Source organism: Panthera uncia, chromosome B4 (genome assembly GCF_023721935.1).
Source record: "Panthera uncia isolate 11264 chromosome B4, Puncia_PCG_1.0, whole genome shotgun sequence".
In the NCBI taxonomy this organism is placed as follows: Eukaryota; Metazoa; Chordata; class Mammalia; order Carnivora; family Felidae; genus Panthera; species Panthera uncia.
In genome coordinates this window covers 68,413,345-68,438,334 of record NC_064809.1, presented here as the reverse complement: position 1 = coordinate 68,438,334, position 24,990 = coordinate 68,413,345, and the positions used below count along the sequence as shown (strand labels likewise).

Below are 24,990 nucleotides of genomic sequence, written 5' to 3'. Positions count from 1 at the left end.
TTCTCATCTCATACGCTTGGGGATGAATATGCCCAAATGAAGACTACCATTCCCAGCTTTTCTTGTAGATAGAGGTGTTAACGATATGTAAGCAGAAGCACTTATATATCATTGGGCAACATTTCCAGGATAGCATGCTTTGCCCTTCTGCTCCTTACTCTCTTCCTTCCTGCTTCGACAGCCTGAAGCACAGATGGGGTATGGCTGAGCAGCTATCCTGTGACCTTGAGAGTGGAAGCCTTCTACTAAGGTTTTGGCAGGGCAGAAACACAGAAAGAGTGTGAGCCTTGGTAGCTTCATGGAACAAGTATAAGGGCATGGGAGTGCCTGCCACAGGACACTGCTATTTATTCAAGTCGGTGTAGTCAAGGCTTAAATGAAATTCCTGACCTGCACTGGGGCTGGGATGTGTGTGTGTGTGTGTATGTATCACATTCCTAACTAATATGTGTATGGGTATGTGTTTGCGTGCACACACACCTACACACACACACACAAACACACAACTGTGGATAGATAGATAGATAGACACATTTACTACTTTATGGTCAAAGCACTTAGCACAAATTAAAAGTATTACATGAAATGATAAATATAAAATATTTAGTACCAAACACAACACAGAGCAAGCATAGTCTATGAATATTAAATATTATTTCCTTTAATCCTCTCAACAACCATAGGAGGTATGACATACCATCGCTTGTCATAGATATGGAAACAGAGTCTTAAAGAGGATAAGTTACATGCCTTAACTGCCGCAGCAAGTTGTAGAGTTGAAATATGGACCTGGTCTATGGGAGTCCAGAATTCAAGATCTTAAAGGCAATTTACCCTGCCTCACCCAGCATGATACAGAATCTTGTGCTTGGAGATAAGCCAAGCAGTCACTCTGCATGCTGGAAAGAGACTTCCATTACATGGATTCAAGGGAAGAAGCATATACTAAACATGAGTGTTCCCATGACAAAGTCCCAGATCTGCCACTTACTCGTTTTGTGGACTTAGATGCCACCCCCACTCTCTAGAACACATTTCCTTCCCCTCTACAGAGAAGACATTGACTTGATTACATCTATGGTTCTTTCCAACTCTAATATGCCATCACTCAATGATTCTTTACAGCTACATTATTGGAATAGCAAAGAAAAAACAAACTTGGCTTTGAGTGTTTAGTGGTATAATTTGATCTCTACACACTCCCTCTTATCTAACTCTTTTTTTTTTTTTTTTTTTTAGTTTTTCTTGCCCTGTGATACATGGTTTGGACTCTGGTGAGCACTTAGGTAGAGTTACCCATATTCTTACACAGTAGGAATAAACAACATGGGGACCAAGGGATAAAGAGGCAAGAGAAAGAAAGGCAGAAGGAGAAGGCTTCACTTTTAGGGAATGAACTAGAGAGAACCACCATACTGACACAGAATTAACCAGTGTTTCTGTGTCTTGAGTTCTGCCCCTAATATCTTCTTCACTACTTTTACAGTCCCCAAAGGTAGATACCTAAAAGAGGAGTCCTCAACTGTAGTAAGGGCAGATGGAAATTTGAATTAGAGAGGATTATGTCTGTCCCAGCCCTGTCATTTGCTAGCTCAGTGACCTTAGACTCTATCCATCTGTTTGCTACACGGCTTTAAATGAATTATTCAACTACCATTCCTCCTTTACAACCTGAGGTTAGCAATAATCCTCACCTCACAAGGCTGTTGTGTTGAGTAAGACATGGTGTGTCTAGAAGCTAAGGTTCACAATGGACTCCATGTAAAGGTTTAGCTATATAAACTTAAGTCCTATTCCGTTAACAATTCTACAAATGCAACCTTTAAAGAGTGCATTGTTGCTGTCTTATTGCAAGTGTCCAGAGGACACTTAGCAAACATTTCATGAATGTTCTTTGCTGAATTAGCTAAAATTGCTGAGTTGGGCATCAGAGGCCCCAAGATTTGTAGAATCCAGTCTGGTAATAGTTTTGTGGTTTTCTTTTTAATGGTTGTTTTAGTAGTAGCTTATTGTTTGCTTAGTTCTGAAAAGAAAGCTCCATTCAACGACTCAGATTGTTGTACCATTCAAATTTATTTTAATGTGATTTGTAGGCAGACATGAGTTGGGAATTTGTCAAAGAAACTTGCAGAGTCTGGGCAGTGGTGCTTCACTTGGAAAGCATTAGCCAAGAGCCAGGTAGGCCAGCTGGCCTCTTACATTGTAACTTTTCTTTTCTTACGTAGTCTTTAAATATCTAAATATTTGGATTAAATACATTGGGATTATCATAAACACAAACACTGATCCATCATGCTAAACAGGGACAATTGTTGCCCTTCCCATACCCCTCAAATCACATAATTTAAATGTAATTAAAGGTAAATTTTTAGAAACTAGCCCTTTTAGAAAGGAATCTGCAGGGAAATTTCACCTAGGCTCTTTCTCTTAACAGGCTACTGGGCAGCTGTTAGTTTCAAATAAATTCAACACTACATTTGCAACAGATGTTCCTAAAACAGAACAAAGAAGAGAACTGCTGAATTCTTTGCAATGAAAAATAAAACCTGAAAAACTATTGAGATCTAGCAGAACAATCATTAACATGAGGAATGATATTAGGCAAATTACAAAAAGTAGTTCAAACGTTGCTCAACTAAGGAGCAAGACGGAAGAGCTCTGTAGTCAATTTTGACTTTTTTTCTTTCAACAAATCTTTCTGAGATTCATTTAATGCTATTCCAATTTGCCACCATCTTCTTAAATTAAATACTTGGGGATGTTAAAATTATAGCTTTTCTCCCATTAATGCTTTTTATTATGTAAAATCTCACCATGCCAGAGAATAATCATTACAAAATTTCATAGATCAGCAGCCATAATTTTTTGAAATTTATCTGGTATCTATATTACTGGGGGGAGGAGGGGGTTATTTGTTATTGTTCAGAGTTTTGACTTTAAAAGCCAAATCTCGGGGCGCCTGGGTGGCGCAGTCGGTTAAGCGTCCGACTTCAGCCAGATCACGATCTCACAGTCCGTGAGTTCGAGCCCCGCGTCAGGCTCTGGGCTGATGGCTCGGAGCCTGGAGCCTGTTTCCGATTCTGTGTCTCCCTCTCTCTCTGACCCTCCCCCGTTCATGCTCTGCCTCTCTCTGTCCCAAAAATAAATAAAAAAACGTTGAAAAAAAATAAATAAATAAAAGCCAAATCTCAAGATAACTAGGTATCTATGGGTAGAAGACTGAGATATCTCTTCTATCTCATCCAGTTGTACTTACATTTACTTACTTGTCTATGACCTCTGCTAGATTTTTTTTAATGTTAATTTATTTTTGAGAGAGAGACAGAGACAGAGTGTGAGCAGGGGAGGGGCAGAGAGGGAGGGAAACGTGGAATCTTTTTTTTTTTTTTTTTTTAATCATTTATTGGTTTATTTTGTCTCTACAAAACACATTAGTCATTCATCATTTAAATATCTGACTTCATTAGAAACCGTTTTAACACTTTCTCTCCCTTCTGCCATAAAAATACAGTAAGTAATTTGCTTAAAAAAAAAAAAAACAAACCACCATGAACAAGTGTTCTGGTTTCCTCTCCCTCACCTAACATGTACCTCAGTGATGACAGGGGCTGGTAAACCAGGGAGACAGTAGGCTGAAGACTGAGGTTCAGATGATCTTCCACTTACAAGTGCTAATAAGCTATGGAACCTGCTCTCTCTCTACCTCTTTCCCGCGTCCTAACATATGTACAACTGAAACCATGGGTGTAAAGCCACTGGATAGCACGCCCAACTGTCTACTCTATTAGTGTAAATGAATGTAACTTACCTTTAACATTATATTCAGAAAAATACTTAAGCCTCGAGGTCCCCAATAATTTGGAGTACTGAACTAGTTAACCACCCTAAAGACACTTCTGACAGAAGTAATGCATTACTTAAAGAGAGGTTTCCAAAACTTGCTGTTAGAACCTAAGCATCCATGGACACAGATAGCAGTCCTTGTTCGCACAGTTTTACTCTTCTGGCGGCCCTCTGCCACCGGTCAGCTCTCACCAGGCCCGCAGCCGGCAGGAAAGTGCACGGGGCACCGGATTCACCAGCGCTTAAGTTGCTACCGTTTTCTCTTCTTTACTGAAAGGCTGCACCGAACCAGGCTTTACCCATGACAGGCCAGCAACGTGAACGCTCTTATTGTGCTGTTCTTCCGGCTTCTTTTTCTGAGTCAGCATCTTCTCTCTGGCCTCATCATGTACAGAAGGATTCCACGGAGAAAAGCTGATTGCATAGGGGTCTTCTATTTTAGGTTGGTCGAACAGACGAGCAGTGCACATCTTAACACTGTCAACCACTTTACTTTTGAAAAGCTGAACATCTTTTTCATACAGGACTGCAGCCTCTGGGTTTAGGGGGCTTGCTGTATCAATCTTGTAGAAAACTCTTCGTGCGTACATTAAAACTTGCCAAATATGATTATGGTTCCGCCTCCATTTGGCAAATGCTCTCTTCACATCCAAGTCACCTGAGGTGGGATCGACGAGTGGGTGAAAGACGGGAATATCAAACACCAAGTGTGGACAGTCACCATCTGGGTAGTTATCAGGGATGTAAACTGTAAACTTAAATACACCATCCTGATAAAGTCCATGCCGTATGAATATTACTCCAAACCACATTAATGCAGAGTGGTAAGATGGCTGCACGTAGACCCCCGGGAGCTTCTGCTTCACAACCAAGGTAAATTCTGCAAGAAGGGAGTATTCCAGGTAGAAGGGTCCATAAGAAGCATGTGTGCCATTTGTGGACTGTGCTGTTGGCGCGGGGGATGTAGGCTTAGTAATGGGCAAAGCGTTTTTGGGAATACAAGGTAGCTGTTTCTTTGGAGCGGCGCGTGGAGGGCTGGTTACCACGTCCCCTGTTAATGCCTTCTCTTCACCATCCGATCGTTTGCGGACAGAGCTTGCAGACATGCTCCAGAAAGGGTTCATAACGTGGACTCCAAACAAAGAAATTCAGTGGTCTTGTGTCATCAAACTCTTCGGTCCTCAGAAGTCACTTTACCTGTCCGTCAAGGACGTTCTTCCGGGGGCGTTAGGATGACAGCACTCCGTCCTACCAGTCAAATCTGCTCCTCTCGGGTGGGGCAGCGCCTGACCCTCCCCTTACGTAACAGCGCCGGGAGTGAACTGTCCTTCACGGAAGTGTCGGCCCCGCCTGCAGCTTTCACATCGTCTCCTTCTTGGAAACTCTCTCTGCCTGGGTCTCGGGACAGGCCTGCAGGACCAGAGGGAGGGAGGAAGACGGACGGCCACTCACCAGCAAACCGCCGGAAACGTGGAATCTGAAGCAGGCTCCAGGCTCTGAGCTGTTGGCACAAAGCCCGAGGTGGGGCTCAAACTCAGAACTGCAAGACCTGAGTTGAAGTCAGACACGTAACCAACTGAGCCACCCAGGTGCCGCATAACCTCCACCAGATCTTAAAACCCCACGGCCCAGTGACCTTATTTGCCCTGTTCAGTATTGTCATCCCAGACCCTAATATAGCAACTGGCACATAGGGAATACTGAAAAGAGAAAGAAATGTTTGTTGAACATTAGAAGTTGAACATGGATAGATATAAAAGCAAGGAAATAAATGCGTTTTCTTCTTTACTCATTTACCAAGTGACAGACACCAGATGGACACAAATGACGGGAAGGAATCTAAGGATCAAAATTTAATTCAATGTAGTTAAGTCGATAGCTGATGTATTTCCCATTTCTTGTCCTAAACACAAAAAAAGACACAACCTACTCTTATTCTTACCCTTACTCTCAAAAAAAAAAAAAAAAAAAAATGAACCCTATTAATTCACTAAGTAAATACATAAAAAGGCCTACATGTAACTAATCACTTATTGCCAGTGTAACACAAAACTGCAGTTTATCTCCTTTCAAATATCTAGATAGATAACTTGTGGGCTTAAGAACATAGGCCATACAGTTAGCCATTTCAGGAGATTTGGTGAGATAGAGCATGGGATTTAGAATAAGGACTCAAGGCCCGGATCTTCCACTTGCTAACCGGATGACTTTAGGCAAGTTGTATAAACAATATAAACTGGAGAAAAGCACGGTACCCGCCCCCACCCCCCCACCCCCGCCATAGAGATGTGGTGAGCATTAAGTGGTTCAAATAAATAAAATGCTTAAAACAATGCCTGACAGATCGTAAGCACTGATACAAGTTGTTTTTGTGTTTATTACAACCTCATCATCATTACTTCTGTATCTCAACTGACACTTTTGGCTGTTCTGATCATACTCCAATTCTATCCCTGGCCCTGAGAACACTGTATCAGCTCAGGCTCCACCATGACACTTTCTTCCAAGGTCTTTCATGAGGCCAAGTCCATCGGATACCTGTCTGGAGAACAGGTAGAGGAGGCCTGATTTCTGCTGCTGTCTCAGGGGAGGTCCAAGGGGAGGTCCAAGCCACATTTCCTAGTTCCACAAGAATGACTAAAACCTCCCAGCAATTCAAAGTTGCTACGTGGGGAGGTGGAGGGGGAAGAAATGGTGCTGTAGAAAGTACAGAAGAGAACCTAACAGAATTCCATGCATTCTCTAATGATTAGAGATAGTATATCAGTGAGCCAATTGCAGCAACTCATTCATTGCAAAGAGTGTTTCATGGGGAGAACAGGAGATAAAGCTGAAAGAAATGATATAAAATCATACGCATTTATTCCATTTCCCTCTGCTAGAGTTTCTAGAGAGAACTACCACTTTGAACTAGATATTTTGAAAAGCCCTTTAACAATAAAAACCTATACATTGAATAAAATGTAATTATTTGAAATGCATTGCTGAGAAGATATAAAAATGACCCCTCACCCATCTCTCTCTCACCAAAAAATGAATGAGTGGAAGAATGAATGAATGAATGAATGAATAAGAAAGAAGTAAAGAAAAAAGGTGTGATTACACTGGGAAACAATGCCATCCCTGGAAACCAGAAATGGGGGGTCCTCATCACCAGATAGCACATTTCAAAATAGGATCTACTTAAAGGAGAGCCACAGATTAGAAAAGACACATCAGAATAACAAATAATGAGGGGCGCCTGGGTGGCTCAGTCAGTTGAGCATCCGACTTCAGCCCAGGTCATGATCTCATGGTCCATGGGTTCGAGCCCCGCATCGGGCTCTGTGTTGACAGCTCGGAGCTCGGAGCCCAGAGCCTGTTTCAGATTCTGTGTCTCCCTCTCTCTCTGACCCTCCCCCGTTCATGCTCTGTCTCTCTCTGTCTCAAAAATAAATAAACATTAAAAAAATTTAAAAAAAAAGAATAACAAATAATGAAAACCAATACAATGTTGGCACATTTTTTTTTCCTCTATAAGCCTCCCAATATTTATCATTATATAATTATTTAAAACTTGGAAACACAGGTATGTATGTGTGTTGGGTAGATGTGCTCATGCACAGCTTAATGGAATGCTAAAGGAATGAAGAAGGTGACTATAGGTGTGGTTGATGACATACTACCAAGAAAACTTAGAGGTTAGGAACTCAGAATTCTTAGGAGCCTTTTTCTGCCAAGGAATGTGGGTGCAGTAGTAAGAACTGCCAAGTTACACAGCTGAAAGGTCTAAGGTTGCCTTCTAATTTGGTGAGATAATATTCCCACAACAAAACCCCAGGGGCAAGCGTGAAGTTTTATCTATGAGACTCAGAAATGCTTACAGGTGACTAAATACAAGCCGCTTCACCCGGGCATGCCCTTACCTCTTAATAAAGTGAAATGGCCACCCAATTTACATACCTCCTTGTATTTTAATAATGTCAACAGCTTCTTCAAATCTCGTGCTATACTTTTATTCTTTTTAATATTCTGGATTTTACTATTGATTGATTACAGATTTTATTTCTGTTTAACAATATATTATGTGAAGGCAGGGCCATCTTTTATTTCTCTCTATACCCTTTTAGATCTACCATGATGATTTTCACACAACATGCATTCAACATGAGTGAAGTAGAAAAAGACATTTCAAAAACAGGTTATTTTTGAAATTATAGTTTGAGTCAACATTCATGGTCAAAATAACGTTAATCCAGAAATTTTCTTTCCTGCCAGAAATGTTATCTACAGTTACCTCTCACTTTCTGAGTCACAGGCGCTCCTTGATTGCATTGTGACTGTGGATGCATTAAATTATATCCCAAGACAGAGAGTAAAATATGAACAGCCAATAAAATTTCAAGAGTTTACTGAGGCACAATGGGCCCAATTCAAGAGTGAAGCTGGGCAAGTTAAAGACCTTGTTGGGAGCAAAGTGTTCATTCATGTGCCAAAACTCTGGCCAAGGGAACTACCCCCCCTAGACAAGCATTCTACCCTCCAGAGACTCCTTGACTCAACCTAATTTGACTCAACTTTGGATAAATTCCAACATAAATATTCCCACAAAATATAAGGCTAAGGGAAACATCTCAGTCTTTTTGGAGTGAAGTAGTGTGGCTCCTCGTTTTATGTCTCTTTATTTTTGCCCATCAGCACACAGCACACTGCCCTATGGATTACTCACGAGTACATTACTCAGGTGGAACCAAAGTGAGGCCACACCGCTACTCTCATTCTACCTTCTGGGTTACCTGCCAAAACCTTTTTTTTTTGGAGGTCCCAAATGTCCTTATTTAATGTGTTGATGACATCACGCTTGAGGGTGGTATGGCTGGCGGGACATTAAATAAATTATATTTTATAAGGTGCCTAATGCGCTAATACCGGGAGGGCTAGGTCAGGCTCTATGCCATCAACGTCCCTTTCTGGATCTCGAACTGAACCAAGAAACTTAGAGAAAAACCCTTCCTTATTGATTTATTCAGCATATTTCACTATGGTTCTTCAGACAGGAAAAGATTAGGCTATAAAAATAATATTGACTGTGTATAAGACCTCACACCAAGATGTGCATATAATCTTACTTTCTCTAACATTATAGAAAGAAAGAAGTTTCCACTTCTGAATTTAGGGAAGTAAGATTGAGATCTATGTGCAATCAGATGGTAAAAAGCATTGTTGCAAATATTACAGAAGTATTCAGTAATCATAATTTGGTACAACTTAAGTTTAACATCATTAGTGATTTCACACGAATATCATGTCCCTTCTCACATGTGATGAAAAGGGCATTTCACCTCTATGGTATTCTTTCTAAAAACCCATACCAGTAATCTAATCATGAGACTTGTCTGATGTTTATCAGATTGAGGACATTATACAGGATAATTGGCCAGTACTCCTTAAGGTCATGAAGAACAAGGAGAAACCTGGACAAAAATCATAGACCAAAGGAGACTGGGGAGATATGACCAAAAAAAAAAAAAAAAAAACCAATCTCGTATGTTGAATTGAATCCTGGAGAAATAAAAAGAACATTAATGGAGATGCTAGTGAAATCTAAATAAAATCTGGTCTTAAGAAACAAACAAACAAACAAACCCTCAGGTTGGCCTTTAGTTGGGATTGCCCCCAAAATCATCAGAAATAAACAACATAGGCATACATGTAAAATTTTTAAGGGAGGAAATGCAATATTCCCTTTTGTAATCTACACCAGTGATCAAGTTAGTTATCATGAGAAGCTTAGATGTTTTATCTACTCATCCATTCATTCATTCCTTCATTCATTTGACAAAATAAACACTGAGTACCTGCCATTAGCCAGACCCTCCTCCAGTGCTAAGGATACAGTCATTAACCAAGATAAATGAGGCCCCTGCCCTCCTCTATAACCTATATCCTTTTGGAGCTAATTTCTCTTCTTTTGTTATCAGTAGAAACAGGAATATTTTACTAGTCCGCTCAGGCTGCCATAAGAAAATACCATAGACTGGGTATTCTAACATCAAGTTTCTGGCCAGTTCAGTTTCTGATGAATACTCTCTTCCTGGCTTATAAACAGCTACCATCTCACTATGTCTTCACATGGCCTTTCCTCAGTGCGTGGGCATTTGCTGGGGGGTGGCGATGATGAGGATTGGGAAGAGCACTCTGATGTCTCTTCTCATAAGGCCTATTGGATCAGGGCCTCATCCTCATGACCTCATTTAAACTTCATTACCTCCTTACTCCAAATATAGCCACCGTGGTGGTTAGCCTTCAACGTATGAATTTGGGGGTGACACATGCAGTCCATGACAAATTTTAAAAAATGGTGAACTATTGAATAATCCAAACCTCAGACTGAGTAGAAACTAGGGTAACTTGAAAAGCAGAAGGCAGGAAATTTTAGATCCATCTTCCTTCTGGGTTTCTTTTAAATCCTGGAGAATTTAAAGATGTATAGCAAAGTCTGCTTTTCACACAATGTGGAAACTTCTGCTCCAGCTGTAGACCGGAGCCAGTTAGCAGGAGTGCATGAAAATAGATACAAGTCACCTGAGCTCTTTTTAATGATCAAAAGTAATATTAAGTTGGGACTAGCTTCTCATTTGTAGTTTGCTTCAATTGTCTCACTTTAAGCTACACACATATTCCAATTCTCAAAGTTCAGTTCCATTTCTAATGCTGCTTTCATTCACTGAGAGGAGATGGAAGAAATCTAAATATGCATATGGAAAATGAAAGAAGATTTGGCATATGAAAGGCTTTGTACATATCCAAACCCAAGCAAAAATTGAAGGGACAACAAAAATCAACATAAGAAAATAGCTCTGAATCTAGAATGCTCCTAGTCTGAAAATTATGATATTGCTAGAACATTTAATTATGGAGATACAAAAAATGTTTTTAGGATGGCTAAGTGTGACAGTGGCCAGCATTCATATTGCTTTTGCTATAAGGTGTCCTATAGTTTCTGATAAGTAATAGAATTTTAAGGGAAATTAGTGCTATAACCCTAATAGTCTTAACTAGAACCTTTTTTTTTATGTAAAAGCACTGTTTATTTGGAGTAGGATTTGTCATTTACCTCATTCTTTTACATCGCTCTCCTTATCCCCTGTTAAAGAGTCAGGCACAGTTCCCAGACAGCAAATTGTGGCAGATATTTTTTTTTTTTCCAGTAGCATCTGGTGTTTTGGCAGAAAACTCATAGGGATAATCTTAAATATGGTTCGTTTTATTTCCCAAATCTTATTTTTCCCCTTCAAACACTGAGAGGAGCTGAATTTCCCTTATTTTCAGAACTGAGTAGAGAAATACTCAAAAAGCATTTTTAAAGATAATATATCCTTAAACTCAGGAAAGAAAGTCATTCTGGGGAACAGCTAAGAAGGGAGCTCTAGCATTAATTCCAGTAAAACAAAAATCTAATTTTCCCAGAAACACATGCATAGGAATCCTAGTTCTTCTCTTTCCTTCTTTTTCCCCCTCCTCTTGCCCCCCCGTCCTTTAATTAGTCTGAGAACCAAAAACCGAAACAAAATCAGTATCAATTTACTCTAGACGTTTACAAAATGGAATTAAGAATTCCTTTTTCCTGAAATAACTCCAAATCTCATGATCAAACTCCAAACTTGAAAATATTTAACCTCCAGATATCATGGGGGTTAGCATAAGTAATGTAGTAGACAAGGTTGAATTTAAGTGCAAACATAGAAGATATCTAACTTATTTGAAAAAGTGCATTAAAGCCAGATTTTGCAAAGCCTTTTAGGACTTTGGTCTTTCAAATGATAAGCACAGAAGGTTTTTATACAATATAATTCCATGACCCAGTGTTTTCAGATTAGTCTGGTTGCAAAGTGGAGAGAGATTGGAAGGGAAAAGACTTAGGGCAGGCAGCAGGCAATGCAAAGATCAGAGAGGAGGTGCTGAAGGCGGAGGCTGGCCGTCTGGCCAAGTGGTGGCCAGGACAAATATGGAGCAGGGACAGCAAGTGAGGGGGAATTTTAAAAAGATAGAGGGAGAAGGTGCTTCCCTATTATGCTCCGGAAGCCAGGCCAGCTCCTGCTTTTGGGATCATCTCCCCACCTCCCCAGGGCAGGGGAGGGGGGGTTGGTGGTGACAGCCTCTACCCTCTGCCCTGGACTCCGCCTATAAAGACACAATCAGTGCAGTGTCCACACAGCCTTCTGTCTCCCACTGGGAAGGTCAGGCTGCCCTGAGAATGTCACCACATACTCTGCTTCCTCAAACCAGTTCTCTTGTTTTTCTGTTAATTAAAAAAATATATATAGGGGCACCTGGGTGGCTCAGTCAGTTGAGCCTCGACTTCTGTTCAGGTCATGATCTCCCAGTCCATGGGTTCCAGCCCTGTATCTGTCTCTGTGCTGACAGCTCAGAGCCTGAAGCCTGCTTCAGATTCCATCTCCTGCTCTCTGCCCTTCCCCTGCTCATATTCTGTCTCTCTCTGCCTCTCAAAAATGAATAAACGTTAAAACATATATATATATATATATATATATATATAATGGCTTCCCTAATCCACTTTATCCTTATAATTTTAATTTAATTTCAATTTTTTCTTTTTTATTTTTTTAGTTCTGATTTCCTGTTCCAAAGCCTTAATCCAAAGGAATGGTCTGTTTTTAGATTTTTCATCTCACAGGCGTTAGACTTTTAGCCTAAACCATTATAGCTTTTAGTCATGTTTTAACCTTTTATCTCATTGGCTTATAGTATTTTATCTCTTATTTTTAAATATCATGAGTTTTGTATTTTTAAACTCATAACCTTTTACCTTTGTGGGGATTTTAAATCTCCTATTTTAGCTTCCGCTTGATTTCCTTTTAGCTCCATTTTTCTTACCTTGCTCTCTCTTTTTAAACTTTAACCTCCATTCAACCAACTGCCCCTTTTAATCTTTTTTAACTTCCTTTTATTTTTTTTTCTTCTTTTATATTGTCTCCCGATTTGAACATATTTTTATAATGAGCATCAAGGGATGGTAGCACGGAAAGGGCCCTAACCGTCATAACTTGGAAGTTTGGGTATTTCTTCCCCACCCTCACCTTCACCCTCTAACCTCTTATACCTCTAGCTGTCTGAAGTCTGCCTTTCTGGCACCCTCAGTGAATTCTCTAGCCTCTGTAAGACTGGACTAAAAAATTTTAAATAAATAAATAATATAATTAATGAAAAGAAAAACTGTGTTTTCAAATCCATTACCTCTGATATATATTGCCTGTGTATTTTTAGCAAAGAAGGTCAGTGGCATTCTACCAGCCAAGGAGATATGATAACCGGGAAAGCAACAAAACTTTGTCCTTCATGCAACATTCCAGGGCGAGGCCTTGGTAAGAAGGCAAATGATGTTGAAAGTCCTCACAGGAGAAAGTAAAGTAAATGATCCTTAGCCAGACTGCCTGTACCACTTACAAACTTATCTGCTTCTAAAATCCTTATTTCCAGGTTGGTTTCCCCCCTTCTTAGCAGATTCAGGTACATTTCTTCCCTTTTTTCATCCCTAACTGGCCAAAGTGGAAGTTATCACAAATAGGACTTTTAAACATGAATCTGATGTCCTCCTGCTAGAAGCCACCTTTTTGTCATGACTTAGGTGGAAAACCTAAGGACACAACGAAGGCCATTTCACCCAACATAATGAGCATAAGTTTCCCTCACAAAGTTTTATGGACATAGCTGAGGTTGATTTCCCTAATCTTTTTCCTATCTTCTTAAGGAAGAACAGGAAAGGATTAAGTCTCCAAAGAACACCTCAATCAGGGCCACACCCCTGCCACATGTACTCTTGTCCCACAGCACCCTACTGGGTCCTCACTCAAGATTCTGCTAAGAGGCCCTCTCTTTGAGAATCAATCCTGTCCCCATTGTTTCACAACTTGATAGTATACAGATTTTTCCCTGCCTCAGGAAGTAGCATGGTCCTCCAATATTTTGTGCTTATGGAAAAGGACAGGAGTCACCCTCTTCACAATTTCACTTGAGAATAATCCTTATTTTGCTGAGCACCAAATCTCAACCTACTGTATTGACCTGATACATAACGCTAACCAACTCAACTATTGCAGTAACTGGCCAGTCATGCTCTACCTCAAACAAGATACTTTCCTATAAGTATAATCTTAAAACTCCTAGAGCTTATCAATGACATTTTGTCCATTCATTTATTTACAACTAAATACTGATACCATTGTGTGTCATACACTGTCCCAGGCACTTGTAAGAAAGCTCAGCTTGTGAGCACAAAAAAAAGAAGACAAAGGAGACATAAAGGGATGAGAGTAGGTGCCATTTTAGATATGGCCACAAAGAAGGCATGCCAAAAAAGGGTGACAAGTGAAAAGAGGCACCAGAAAGTGAGGGTGAGGGGCATGCAGAAATCTGAAGGAAGAGTCTTTTTGAAACCATTATTGGATTTACAGTCAAATTGTTATTGAAAACATTCACTACATTCCCAGGTAAATGTCTCTTGAGTCTCAGTTCTAGGAAATGTTTCTTCCTCTTGAAAAACCAATTTGTTTTTATCTTAAGGACACTGAATCATGTAATCAATTGTGAAAGCTTTTTATGCAGCTCCTGAGAAACTTAGATGCAAATCTGTGGCCCAACTCTAACAAATGTTCCCAACTAGATGTGACACTTTGTGTATTATCTCACCCCTGGCATGATCTTCATGATCCTTCCTACACTCTTCCCTTTGCCCATTTTCCTCAACCATTTTTTTACATCATTTTGTATTATTACAGATATTTGTTCCTTTCTGAAGCAAGAGAGGACAGAGAGAAAGAGAATAAAGAGCAAACGAGAAGAGAGATGGAGAGACCTTCAGCAGAGAAGAGGCAGTGGGGGGAATGCGTTGAGTGGGGAAGACAGGTCAAAGAGACTAAGAACTGAGCAAAGGCCATCAGATACTAAATCACTAGTATTGGGGGGGGGCATTGCTAATCTCAAAGAAAATAATTTTAGTTAAACGGTCTTAGTAAAAGCTAGACTTCTGAAGGTACAGTTAAAGACAGTGTAAGTGGCTACTATGAACCACTTATCTGAGTACACATCTATAGCGACCCTCTCGTCCATGCATGCATAAGTCCGCACTGGGCCCTCTCCACAGCAGTCGGTAGTACGTCCTCTGCTGGCTCATTAGTCTTTCCAAGACTAACTTCATTCCTCAGTTGCCGAATGAGATTGGGCTCTGGGGTTCGACTGCCTGTGTTCAAATTCTGTCTCTGTTTCCCTAGCTTTGTGACTTGGACCAACACTCTTAACCTCTCTGTGCCTCTTATTTTTCTCAATTGCAAAATAATGTAACAAATTAGACTCATTTTATAAAATGATTGGGACATTTAAGTGAGATATAAGAGGAAGAGAGAAGAGCACACGGCTCAGTTACTTGTATAATTAGTGCAGGTAGATGCTTACTACATTTTAGCTAGTATTACTATCCCTACTATTAAATCTAGTTAGGGGAATGTATTGGTAGAAAGGAAGAAAACTAAAGTACCATAGTCCCCAGCATCTTCAGACTTCATCCCTAGGCTTTGGAGGTAACTTTAATCCTCTATCCTTCTAGATCCTCTATCCTTCTAGATCCTGAAGAGGAATACAGTCCAAAATTCAGACTGTCAAGAAGCTTTACAACTATCTCAAGAATACTCTTTAAGCTCATGACAGTTCCCTGGTTTCTTTAATGATATGCAGGTTCTACCAACAGGCAACATCCCAAATCATTATCATATTATCCTCATCTTATTATCATTATCTTATTTGGAGGAACTAGTTTTCTTTCTATAAAGCCTAATGGGAGGAAATGTAACACTAGAAAACAAGTTTCTGGAAGGAATAGGAAAAGACTTACCACTTCCATCTATTTTCCAATTGTAAAAGAAATTCTGAGTGTGTCACGCTCAGACAGAATTTGTAATCTTCCTGCTTGGGCCCTTAATCTATTAGTTTAATGTACGCAACTATCTGATGTTTATCTGGGCAAATTCAAAGTAAGCAATTCCAGATTTTGTATTTCTAATATAAAATATCATTTTTGCTATATAAACACATAGGATACATGAAGCTAGATTTAGAGGGTAGGTCTTTCATAGGCACATGTTCTAGAATGTTCTAGAAAGCTAGAGGCTTGCAGCTGTACTTCCTAGACAGTTGGCCAGCTATTTAAACAACCATGTATTTAAAGTGGCCTCTTGTATCATTAATGTGTAAAAAGAATGAACTCAACCATATGACATTATTTCATTTTCCTGCCTGAGTTTTCGCTGTTAGTCTCTATTTTGTCTTTATCCTACTTCTCATTGAGGGAAGAGAGGAAAGTCCAGGAGTTCCACGACAAAACATTAGGAGTTTCAGAAAGAATGAGAAGAGGAAATAAAAGAGGAAATTATGCAAGATAATTTCCCAGAATAGAATTCATGAGTCTCTAGATTGCAAAGGTTCATTGAATACCCAAAATGAAGAATGAAAAAGAATTATACCAAGACACATTATGATGAAATTTTAAAGCACTAGGAACAGAGAGGAGATTTTATAAGCTTAGGAGAAGGAAAACAAAAACAGTTTCATAGAAAGTATGAAAAATCCAAACTGTGGGGGGGGGGGGGGGGGGGGGGGTGCGCGCCTGAGTGGCTTAGTTGATTAAACCTTGAACTCTTCATTTCAGCTCACTCACAGTCATGAGATCCACGCTGAGCATGGAGTCTGCATGGGATTCTCTCTTTCTCCCTCTCTCTCCACACCTCCCCTGCTTGCACCTCACATGCTCCCTCTCAAAATAAATAAATGAATTTTTTTTTAATTAAAGAAATGCCAAAACGTGGTCACATAAATCAGTAAATGGCAATTTAAGCCTGTTATTTAGATACAATAAAGAAAACACCAAAAAAAAAAAAAAAACCCACAACTAAAATTGCTTAAAATAGTTGTCCTTACTAAGAATCTAATATGTAATATAGAGAGGAGGAAAAGTCTGCTCAGTTTTGTTTAAAATGAGGTAGTATTGGTAAAGCATTTAGTAGAGCATCCGGTGTATAAGAGCAATCTTAGTGTTTGACAAATAAATGAATAAATTGAGTGAATGAATAAGATTTTGTAGCACAGGGGCGCCTGGGTGGCTCAGTCGGTTGAGCGGCGGACTTCGGCTCAGGTCACGATCTCGCGGTCCGTGAGTTCGAGTCCCCCGTCGGGCTCTGGGCTGATGGCTCGGAGCCTGGAGCTTGCTTCCAATTCTGTGTCTCCCTCTCTCTCTCTGCCCCTCCCCCGTTCATGTTCTGTCTCTCTCTGTCTCAAAAATAAATTTTAAAAAAGTTAAAAAAAAAAAAAAAGATTTTGTAGCACATCTGGTAGAACTATTTGTCTAATTTAAGAGTTTGTGTATATAGGGGTGCCTGGGTAGCTTAGTTGGTTAAGCGTCGGACTTCAGCTCAGGTCATGATCTTGTGGTCCATGAGTATGAGCCCCGCGTCGGACTCTGTGCTGACAGCTCAGAGCCTGGAGCCTGCTTCAGATTCTGTGTCTCCCCCTCTCGCTGCCCATCCCCCACTCACACTCTGTCTCTCAAAAAGGAATGTTTTTTAAAAATTAAAAAAAAAGAGTTTGTGTATATAAAGAGAGTATAGTCAATAATATGTAATAGCCTTGTATGGTGATACTTGGTAACTATGTTTACTGTGGTGAGCATTCATAATGCATGTAATTGTTGAATCACTGTTGTATACCTAAAACTAATATACTATTATATGTCGACTATACTTTAATTAAAAATAAAAGCTATAAAAAAGGAAGGAAGGAAGGAAGGAAAGACAAACGTGGCATAGGGTCTTGCAAAACCAAACAAAACAAAGAATATGTGTATATATTTATGTGTACAATTTTGATTGAATCACAAAGTTCATCTTAAAAAGTGTCTTAGAAACGAGTAAAATATGGCGATAATGCCTTGAAGTTATTATGCCATGTTTTTCAAGATTTGAAAACAGCCCACTTTTGGAGTTTTGTCTTCGCTGTCTCCCTCTCCAAAATCTTGGTCCACTACCCTGACAAAATATCCACTCTTGCCTGAATAGCATGTGTGCCTTTACATTGCCATGTCCATACCAGTCCAGGTGACTGGAATGTTCTCTTCAAACCCCATCCCACTCCCCACACTGTACCTCTATCGTCAACAGGAGCCTGGAAAATCCCTTTTAAGGAGTTTATACAAGTCAAACATCACCTCAGCCCTGAAGCCTTCTCTCTCTCCCCCAAGCAGAATTATTCACTTCACTCCTCCTGTGGAAGTGTAATTATTACTGTCAGTGTCTATACCCTGAGTCCAGGGACTCCTCACAAGCAGCATCTCCATCACAGGCACCTTGATACACCCAGGGGTTAATGACTCTTCACTATGTTCTCAGTAAATACAAATGAATGACAAGGAGTACTGAATAAGTCGTGGTATATGTGACAAGAAATACACACAGGAAACAACAAGTCACCAAGCTGCCTGATGACAATCATCCTCACACAGAAACTGATATTTTCCAAAAGATTTACCACTGTCACAGTGTCTTCCAGCAAGTGTCAAAACATCAACAAATTCTGGGATTACAAACATTTTCCTACATTTTTAGAGATTGACTTTCCTCTCCACATTTACTGTGGGGACAAATATTTTTTCAAGTAGTTTATTTTTTTTTTAGAGCTTAAAAAAAATTATCCATACAACAGGCTAATCACTGCTGGTAACTCAACATGTGTGTGTGTCCTTTTGTTAACTAGTCTCCCTGGCATTTTCAGAGAAGTTTCACAAATTGCACCTAGACTTAAAAGAAGGCAAAGGAGGTCAGTGTAGATAATGATAGCTGATTTTCGACACCCTGTAAATGAGATCATCCATATACACCTTAGAAATCACATGTAAATTTTGCCCTCAGCAGTTACCTAGGGCAAGAAAGTTAGTACTATTTCTCCACCTACATAAACTTTTCTCAGACTTTCTATTATTCAAGGTCAAAATACTTTCTACCGAATCTCCTTCGTCTTAAATTCATAATTTGTTCCTGCCATAAGATATATGCATTCTCTTCCAGTTTTACTTCCTCTTTCCTATTATTTTAATTGGCAGATGCCAAGACAATACATGCCCTTCACAGATATTATAAGGCCAGGCTGCACACCCCAGACCCTTTCACTCCTCATTAGACTGGACTGGCTCTTTCGCCTTTCATAAGCAAACAGAAAAACATCTGAATACAGTAGGTATTTTTAGTGCTCTACGTATCTGGGTTGAAACAAATGTCAAGATTGTATAGGTTACAAAGAGCTTTGAGCAGATCTCCAAAGTATTTGCAAATTGCCCAATGTATTTATGTGGCTATGTATTGACAATTATTTGTTTGGTCAACAAGTATTTCTTGACCAACTTCTGTGTTCAGACACTGTATTAGAAACTAGGATTATCATGATGAGTAAGACCCACCCTTGTACCAATGGAGTTCACAACCCAGCAAGAGAGACCAACGTGAATTAGATCACCACAGTGCTTGTGGTAACAATCTTAATGATGTATTCATGGGACACTTAGGAGGAGGAGTAACCCAGTTTGGGAGAATAAATAAATTCTTCCAAAAGAGATAGTGTTTAAGTTAAGGACTAAAAGATGAACAAGACATTGAAGGTGGGAATGAGGAGGTAGGCACAAAGTTCTAGAAAAAGAGAACATTGTGTTCAAAAACCTGAAAACAAAAAATATGTCACTTTGGGGGGAAAGCAGTCCTTCAGTATGGCTATAGCACTGGGAGGTGCAGCAGTGAGCAGAGCTCAGCTAGGAAGTAGGTACCACACCGTGAAGTGCCTTGGGAGCCAGACTGATGAGTTTGGACTCTGCAGAGGGTGATGGGAATCCACAGACGCTTTATGTGGGACTAACGCATGATCAGGTTTGCTTCAGGAAAAATCACTCAGCTCACTGTAGAGAACCCATGATGGGAGGAGACAAAACAAACCAGCGCCTTTTTGGGTTATCTGTGGAGAAAAAAATGGAGACCCCTGATGGGGGTGGCTATATAACTGGAGCAGAGAGAACAGATTTGCAGTATCATTAAGGAGGGAGAATTAGTGTGATCTGGTGATTGTTGATGTGGGAGAGTGAGGGAGAGCAAGTGTTTCAGAATAATTCCTGAGAAGTTGCCCATCCACTCTTCTTTGTGGTGTTGAGGGAAGGATTTGGGGGTTCTGGGAAGGACACGGAGAGGCATATTTAGTAAGTACTCTGAGGTCATGGTATGGGCGCTCTCTCCGAAGAGCTTTTTGAGCAGCAGTTAGACTGGAATCATCTGTATGTAAATGGCAATTTAAATCTCTGATCTCCTGAGCATCAGAGTGGAGAAACTGTGCCAATTCCAAGGCATTTCGTTATATTTATAAAGTAGATAATTTGTCAAGTTCCTTTCGGTAGTTCCCAGTGGTGTTCAAATATCTCCCCTGAAGACACACCACAGATACTCAATAAAATATTTCCCCCAAATGCCAACAACACTTCCTGAAGATTTCAGAAGGCATTCAGGAACAACACATTCAAAAAATCCTCATTAAGCACCCTTTAATTGCCAAGCACTGGGCTGGGTCTGAGGCTGCAGAGATAAATCTAACTCAGGCTCTGTCTTCCAAATGTTCACAGTGCAGCAGCGTTGACAGGCAATTAGCCAATAATTAGAGCAATGTAATTAGGATAAACAAGATGCTAAAAGAGCAAGCAGGAGAAACCCTGAAAATCATTAAAGCCTTCACGGAAGTGGAAGCTTTTGAGCTGGGTCTTGGGAGGAGTTCATTAGGCAGATGAGAAGCTTGGAGCAGAGAAGACAGAAGCATCAGGGACACAAAATAGCCTTGCACATCTTATGCTTAGGAAACAGCAGGCATTTCAGTATGCAGGGGAGAAATCCAGGTTTAAGAGGTCACATCATAAGCTGTTGTTTGCAGAGCCATAGTAAGGAGCAGGAGGAAAGCCTACTGGGAAGTTTCAAAGTTCCATGTGAAAAATTGTAGCAGTCTGAACTAAGACACAGAGACAATGGATACAGGTTTGAGAGGGATGAGAGAGGAGAGATGGAAAAATTAGAGATAAGAATTTTAGATGTACACTAAAATTATAACGGCATGGCAGCCACAAGAAATGGTTTACATTTACACTCGTTACAAGTTTACTCTTACAAGAAGTTAGAAATGCTTGGGATGAAGCCTGAACTTTTGAAACTGATGCCAGGGAAGTCAACGACGATCCCACTACAAAACCTCTCTTGGACCTGGTTATCAACAATGGAGCAAATTGGAACTAATGCACAAATATCTTATAATACAGCGTGGTGGAATAAAAACACATGATCCTTAGGGGCTAGGAGGACTTGACCTTGAAAACTGTCTGCACTACTCTTTAACCTTGAACTCCAAGTCCAGAATCACTTCAAACATGATGCTGATGATGATCTTTACTCCCTGTGTACCACTTGAGAAAAAGAAAGGATGCATGTGTACATTTAAGCTAGATAAAGACACACAGAAGACAGGTTATTTTTAAAGGGAACTATAAATACAGGAAACCAACTTCAAAAGTCATTACTGGAAAATGGTTCACAACTCCTCTCCTACCACGCCCAGGGGTTTATCAAAACCAGCATCCTTAAGTATTCCACATTTGGTTTCAACTACTGGGTGTCTTAATCACCCTAAAATTGGGAAGATACATTTGGTCATTATAATGAAGATACAAACTAGAGTTCCATTTCCTGAAAGCAGATAGAGAACAGGTAGTCAGTATTCCAGTGAAGCACACAGCTGGATGGATGCTTCGGCTCAGCCGGTTTAGAAATTAGAATAAGGGTTCTAAAAGGTGACGCATACTTGAAAATAAATTTTGGTGCCCACAGAGATAGGCCAAGGAATGTTCCCCAGTCAGAACCAAGATTTTTCTCTGAAAGAGATTACATGTCCATACGAACATAAAGACACATAATCACGGCCCCAGATGTTTATCTTATAATTTGAATAGCCATTAAAATTTTAGCCTAGAAAAAAAATTAAAGCAGGGTTCCCAATAGCACCTTGGGAAGACTCCCATAAAGTAACAGACACTTTTAGTATAGCCGAACCGTAGAATAGACACGTAAATAAGGAAACTTGCTGGATAGGGAAGTTTTTCCAAAAGGGACTTCAATATCAAGAGACATTTATAAAAATGAGAGCTTTATTTGATAGCACTTACTCTGTAGCCATTCTTTGTGAAACTATTACGTAACAGAATTGGTTGTCATTTCAAGTTATTCCTGGTTGCTGACAATAAAACCATACATTTGGCATCTAAAAAATTGGGGAGGGGGATATTAAATAGTTCCTTAACAAAAACAGAAATCAAAATTAAGTGTATTGGATGATAAACGCCATGAGGGGAATTCAAAGAGCTTTTGTGAGCCCATGATTAAAGCTTTGTTCTCAAAGGATGCAGTTGGAAAATCTCACTCCCCAGTCACCCATAGACAACATAGATATACTCAGGTTTTGCAGGTCTTTCTACAAATAGTGTCAGGTGCCTTTACCAGCACTTACACATGTAATGTCACTTAATGGTCTTTTACCTTCCCCATGAATTTAATGTATATTGTCATTAAGATTCTAAAAAGTCACTGATGCTGGAAATACATACATACATCACATGTACACACACACATGCCTACATACCTTCCTGCCAGTTCAGAAACAGGTGTGCCTTTTTTGCTGTTACCAGCAGCTTCTTCTCCTTCCAGGCTTTTTGCTTTCTTGGCCTTTCATCAGTGGAGCTGGTGTTTACCCTCGAGCTGACATTTCAACGTCAACCCACCAGGTGTCCACAGTCCTCTCTCCGATGACACTCCTGTAGCAGATGGTGCAAATGGCCTGGCACATACATTCTGATTCATTGCAAAAACCAAACTGCCAGACTGCTGACTAGTTTGGCAAGAAAGGGAGAAAGTTGTTGCTGAAAAAAAAAAAATATATGAATTATCCTTCATGTGGTGACTTTGGACTTGTCCCTGCTTAAAGATGATTAGTAATTTATTTAACCAGATTAAACAAAAGCTTTTAGAGGAGTTCCCTGTTTGCAAAGATGGCCATAGGCAACAGGAACTTATCTACATAGAATAAGAGGCAAATAATAGAAAGTCAAAACAAAATTACATCAAATGCAAAATGTGAAAATAATTGTTTTAATTGACTAAACGGGGACAGTAGAAGGCGTTTTGGGGTTGGGCGTTTTTTGTGGGGTTTGTCTTTTTTACTTCCCGATGCGATTCCAAAATCTCTAATACAAATTTGTTTTTTAAATAATACCAGTAATCTGTGATATTAAAGGCTTTTTCCAAAAATATTTTATTATTTTGTACAAAGTGCTTCTTTTTGCCCATTTGGAAACAGGAACTTTGAAAATGTAATGGGATTCTACTAGGTAGATCTCCACAAATGCACACACATGCATGTAGGACTAAGTGTTTTCTTTGAGAGGTAAAGCCTTGGAATTAGATCTTCAATGCCCCTTTACCACTTCTATTAATCTGCTCTAGTCTTACTTACTCTGGGTTAATTTGAGGGCTGCCATCTGCAAGTCCTTCCAGTAGGATCTCTGGTGCCTCCCTATGAAGGTTCAGCCACACTCACTTCCTACCCCATGCTTCAGTCATCAGTCACAGATTTCTGGAATGAGTCATGAAACCAGCAACGTGGGGAGGTCGAGATAAGTGTCCCCATACTCTTGCTCATAGCACATGCCCTGTACTGCTGGACTCCTGACTTGAGGTTCCTGCCTCCTGATGGGATCCTGGCCAGCCTCTATCTAGGGCCATCTAAATTTTATAGCCCACATCCCAATATATAAACCTGTTTCCATTTTCCTTTACCCAAAGTGTCCAGTACACTAAGGTCCCAGCATGCCTCACAGCTGAACACCAGGGATAAAGAGAAAATCTTAAAAGCAACTGTAAAAAAAAAAAAAAAAAGAAAAGAAAAGGAAAGGGGAAAAAAAAGATAAAATACATAAAAAGGAACATAGGTGGGGCGCCTGGGTGGCTCAGTCAGTTGGTTAAGCATCAGACTCTTGGTTTCAGCTCAGGTTATGATCTCATGGTTTCATGAGTTTGAGCCCCTCATTGGGCTTAACATTGAGAGTGCAGAGCCTGCTTGGGATTCTCTCTCTCTCCCTCTCTTTCTGCCCCTCCCTGACTCACACTCTGTCTGTCTCTCTCAAAATAAACAAATAAACTTTTAAAAATTTTTAATAAATAATAAAAAAGGAACACACATAAGGATGACAGCAGATTTCTCATCAGAATTTGTGGGGGAAAAAAGTGTAGAGATGTTATCTCTAAAGTACTGAGAGAAAAAAACTGCCAATTTGGAATTCTGTGAAAGCAAATGTCTTTCAAAAACAAAGGTGAAACAAGCACTTTTGCAGACATATAAAAGTTGAAAAACTGTATCATCTGCCAGCTTATAGTACAAGAAATGTTACAGGAAGTCTTTCTGGCATAGAGAAAATGATAACAGGTGAGAATATGAATCTATATAAAGTAATGAAGAACACTGGAAATGGTAACTGCATGGTAAATATATAAGATGTTTTTATTATTACTTAAATTTTTTAAAAAAGTGATTGGTAGTTAACCAAAAATAACAACAAGTATAAAAGTAAAATGTATGCCAACAATAGCACAAAGGGATGAATGTGTATAGTTGACTTTTGAGCAACATGAGTTTGAACTACACAGGTCCACTTACATGTGGATTTTTTACAGTACAGTACTGTAAATGTATTCTCTCTTCCTAATGGTTTTCTTGATAACATTTCCTTTTCCCCAGTTTACTTTATTATAAGAATACAGAATATAATACATATAACATACAAAATATGTGCTAATTGACTGTTATTGTTAAGGCTTTCAGTCAACAGTAGGCTATTGATAGTCAAGTTTAAGAGGAGTTCAAAGTTATACTCTGATTTTTGACTGTGCAGAGGGTCAATACCCCAACCCCTGTATTGTTACAGGGTCAACTGTATGCTATTAAAAAGTTCTTCTATAATTCATAAAGTAGTTTAATATCACT

The 24,990-nt window shown here is 39.7% G+C and overlaps 1 protein-coding gene across 1 annotated transcript; it reads right to left on the bottom strand.

Annotated features, from left to right (window-relative positions):
• Positions 1-3,442: 3,442 nt before the first annotated feature.
• On the bottom strand, positions 3,443-5,176 carry LOC125918981 (AKT-interacting protein-like). The gene has a single exon (XM_049625324.1). It carries the CDS (start codon positions 4,965-4,967, stop codon positions 4,086-4,088), a length of 882 nt encoding a protein of 293 aa, XP_049481281.1. The 5' UTR covers positions 4,968-5,176; the 3' UTR covers positions 3,443-4,085.
• Between the last annotated feature and the right edge of the window lie 19,814 nt (positions 5,177-24,990).

Bases quoted from the DNA above. Each gene is read 5' to 3' on its own strand.
- LOC125918981 (XM_049625324.1), bottom strand. From the start codon at position 4,967: ATGAACCCTTTCTGGAGCATGTCTGCAAGCTCTGTCCGCAAACGATCG.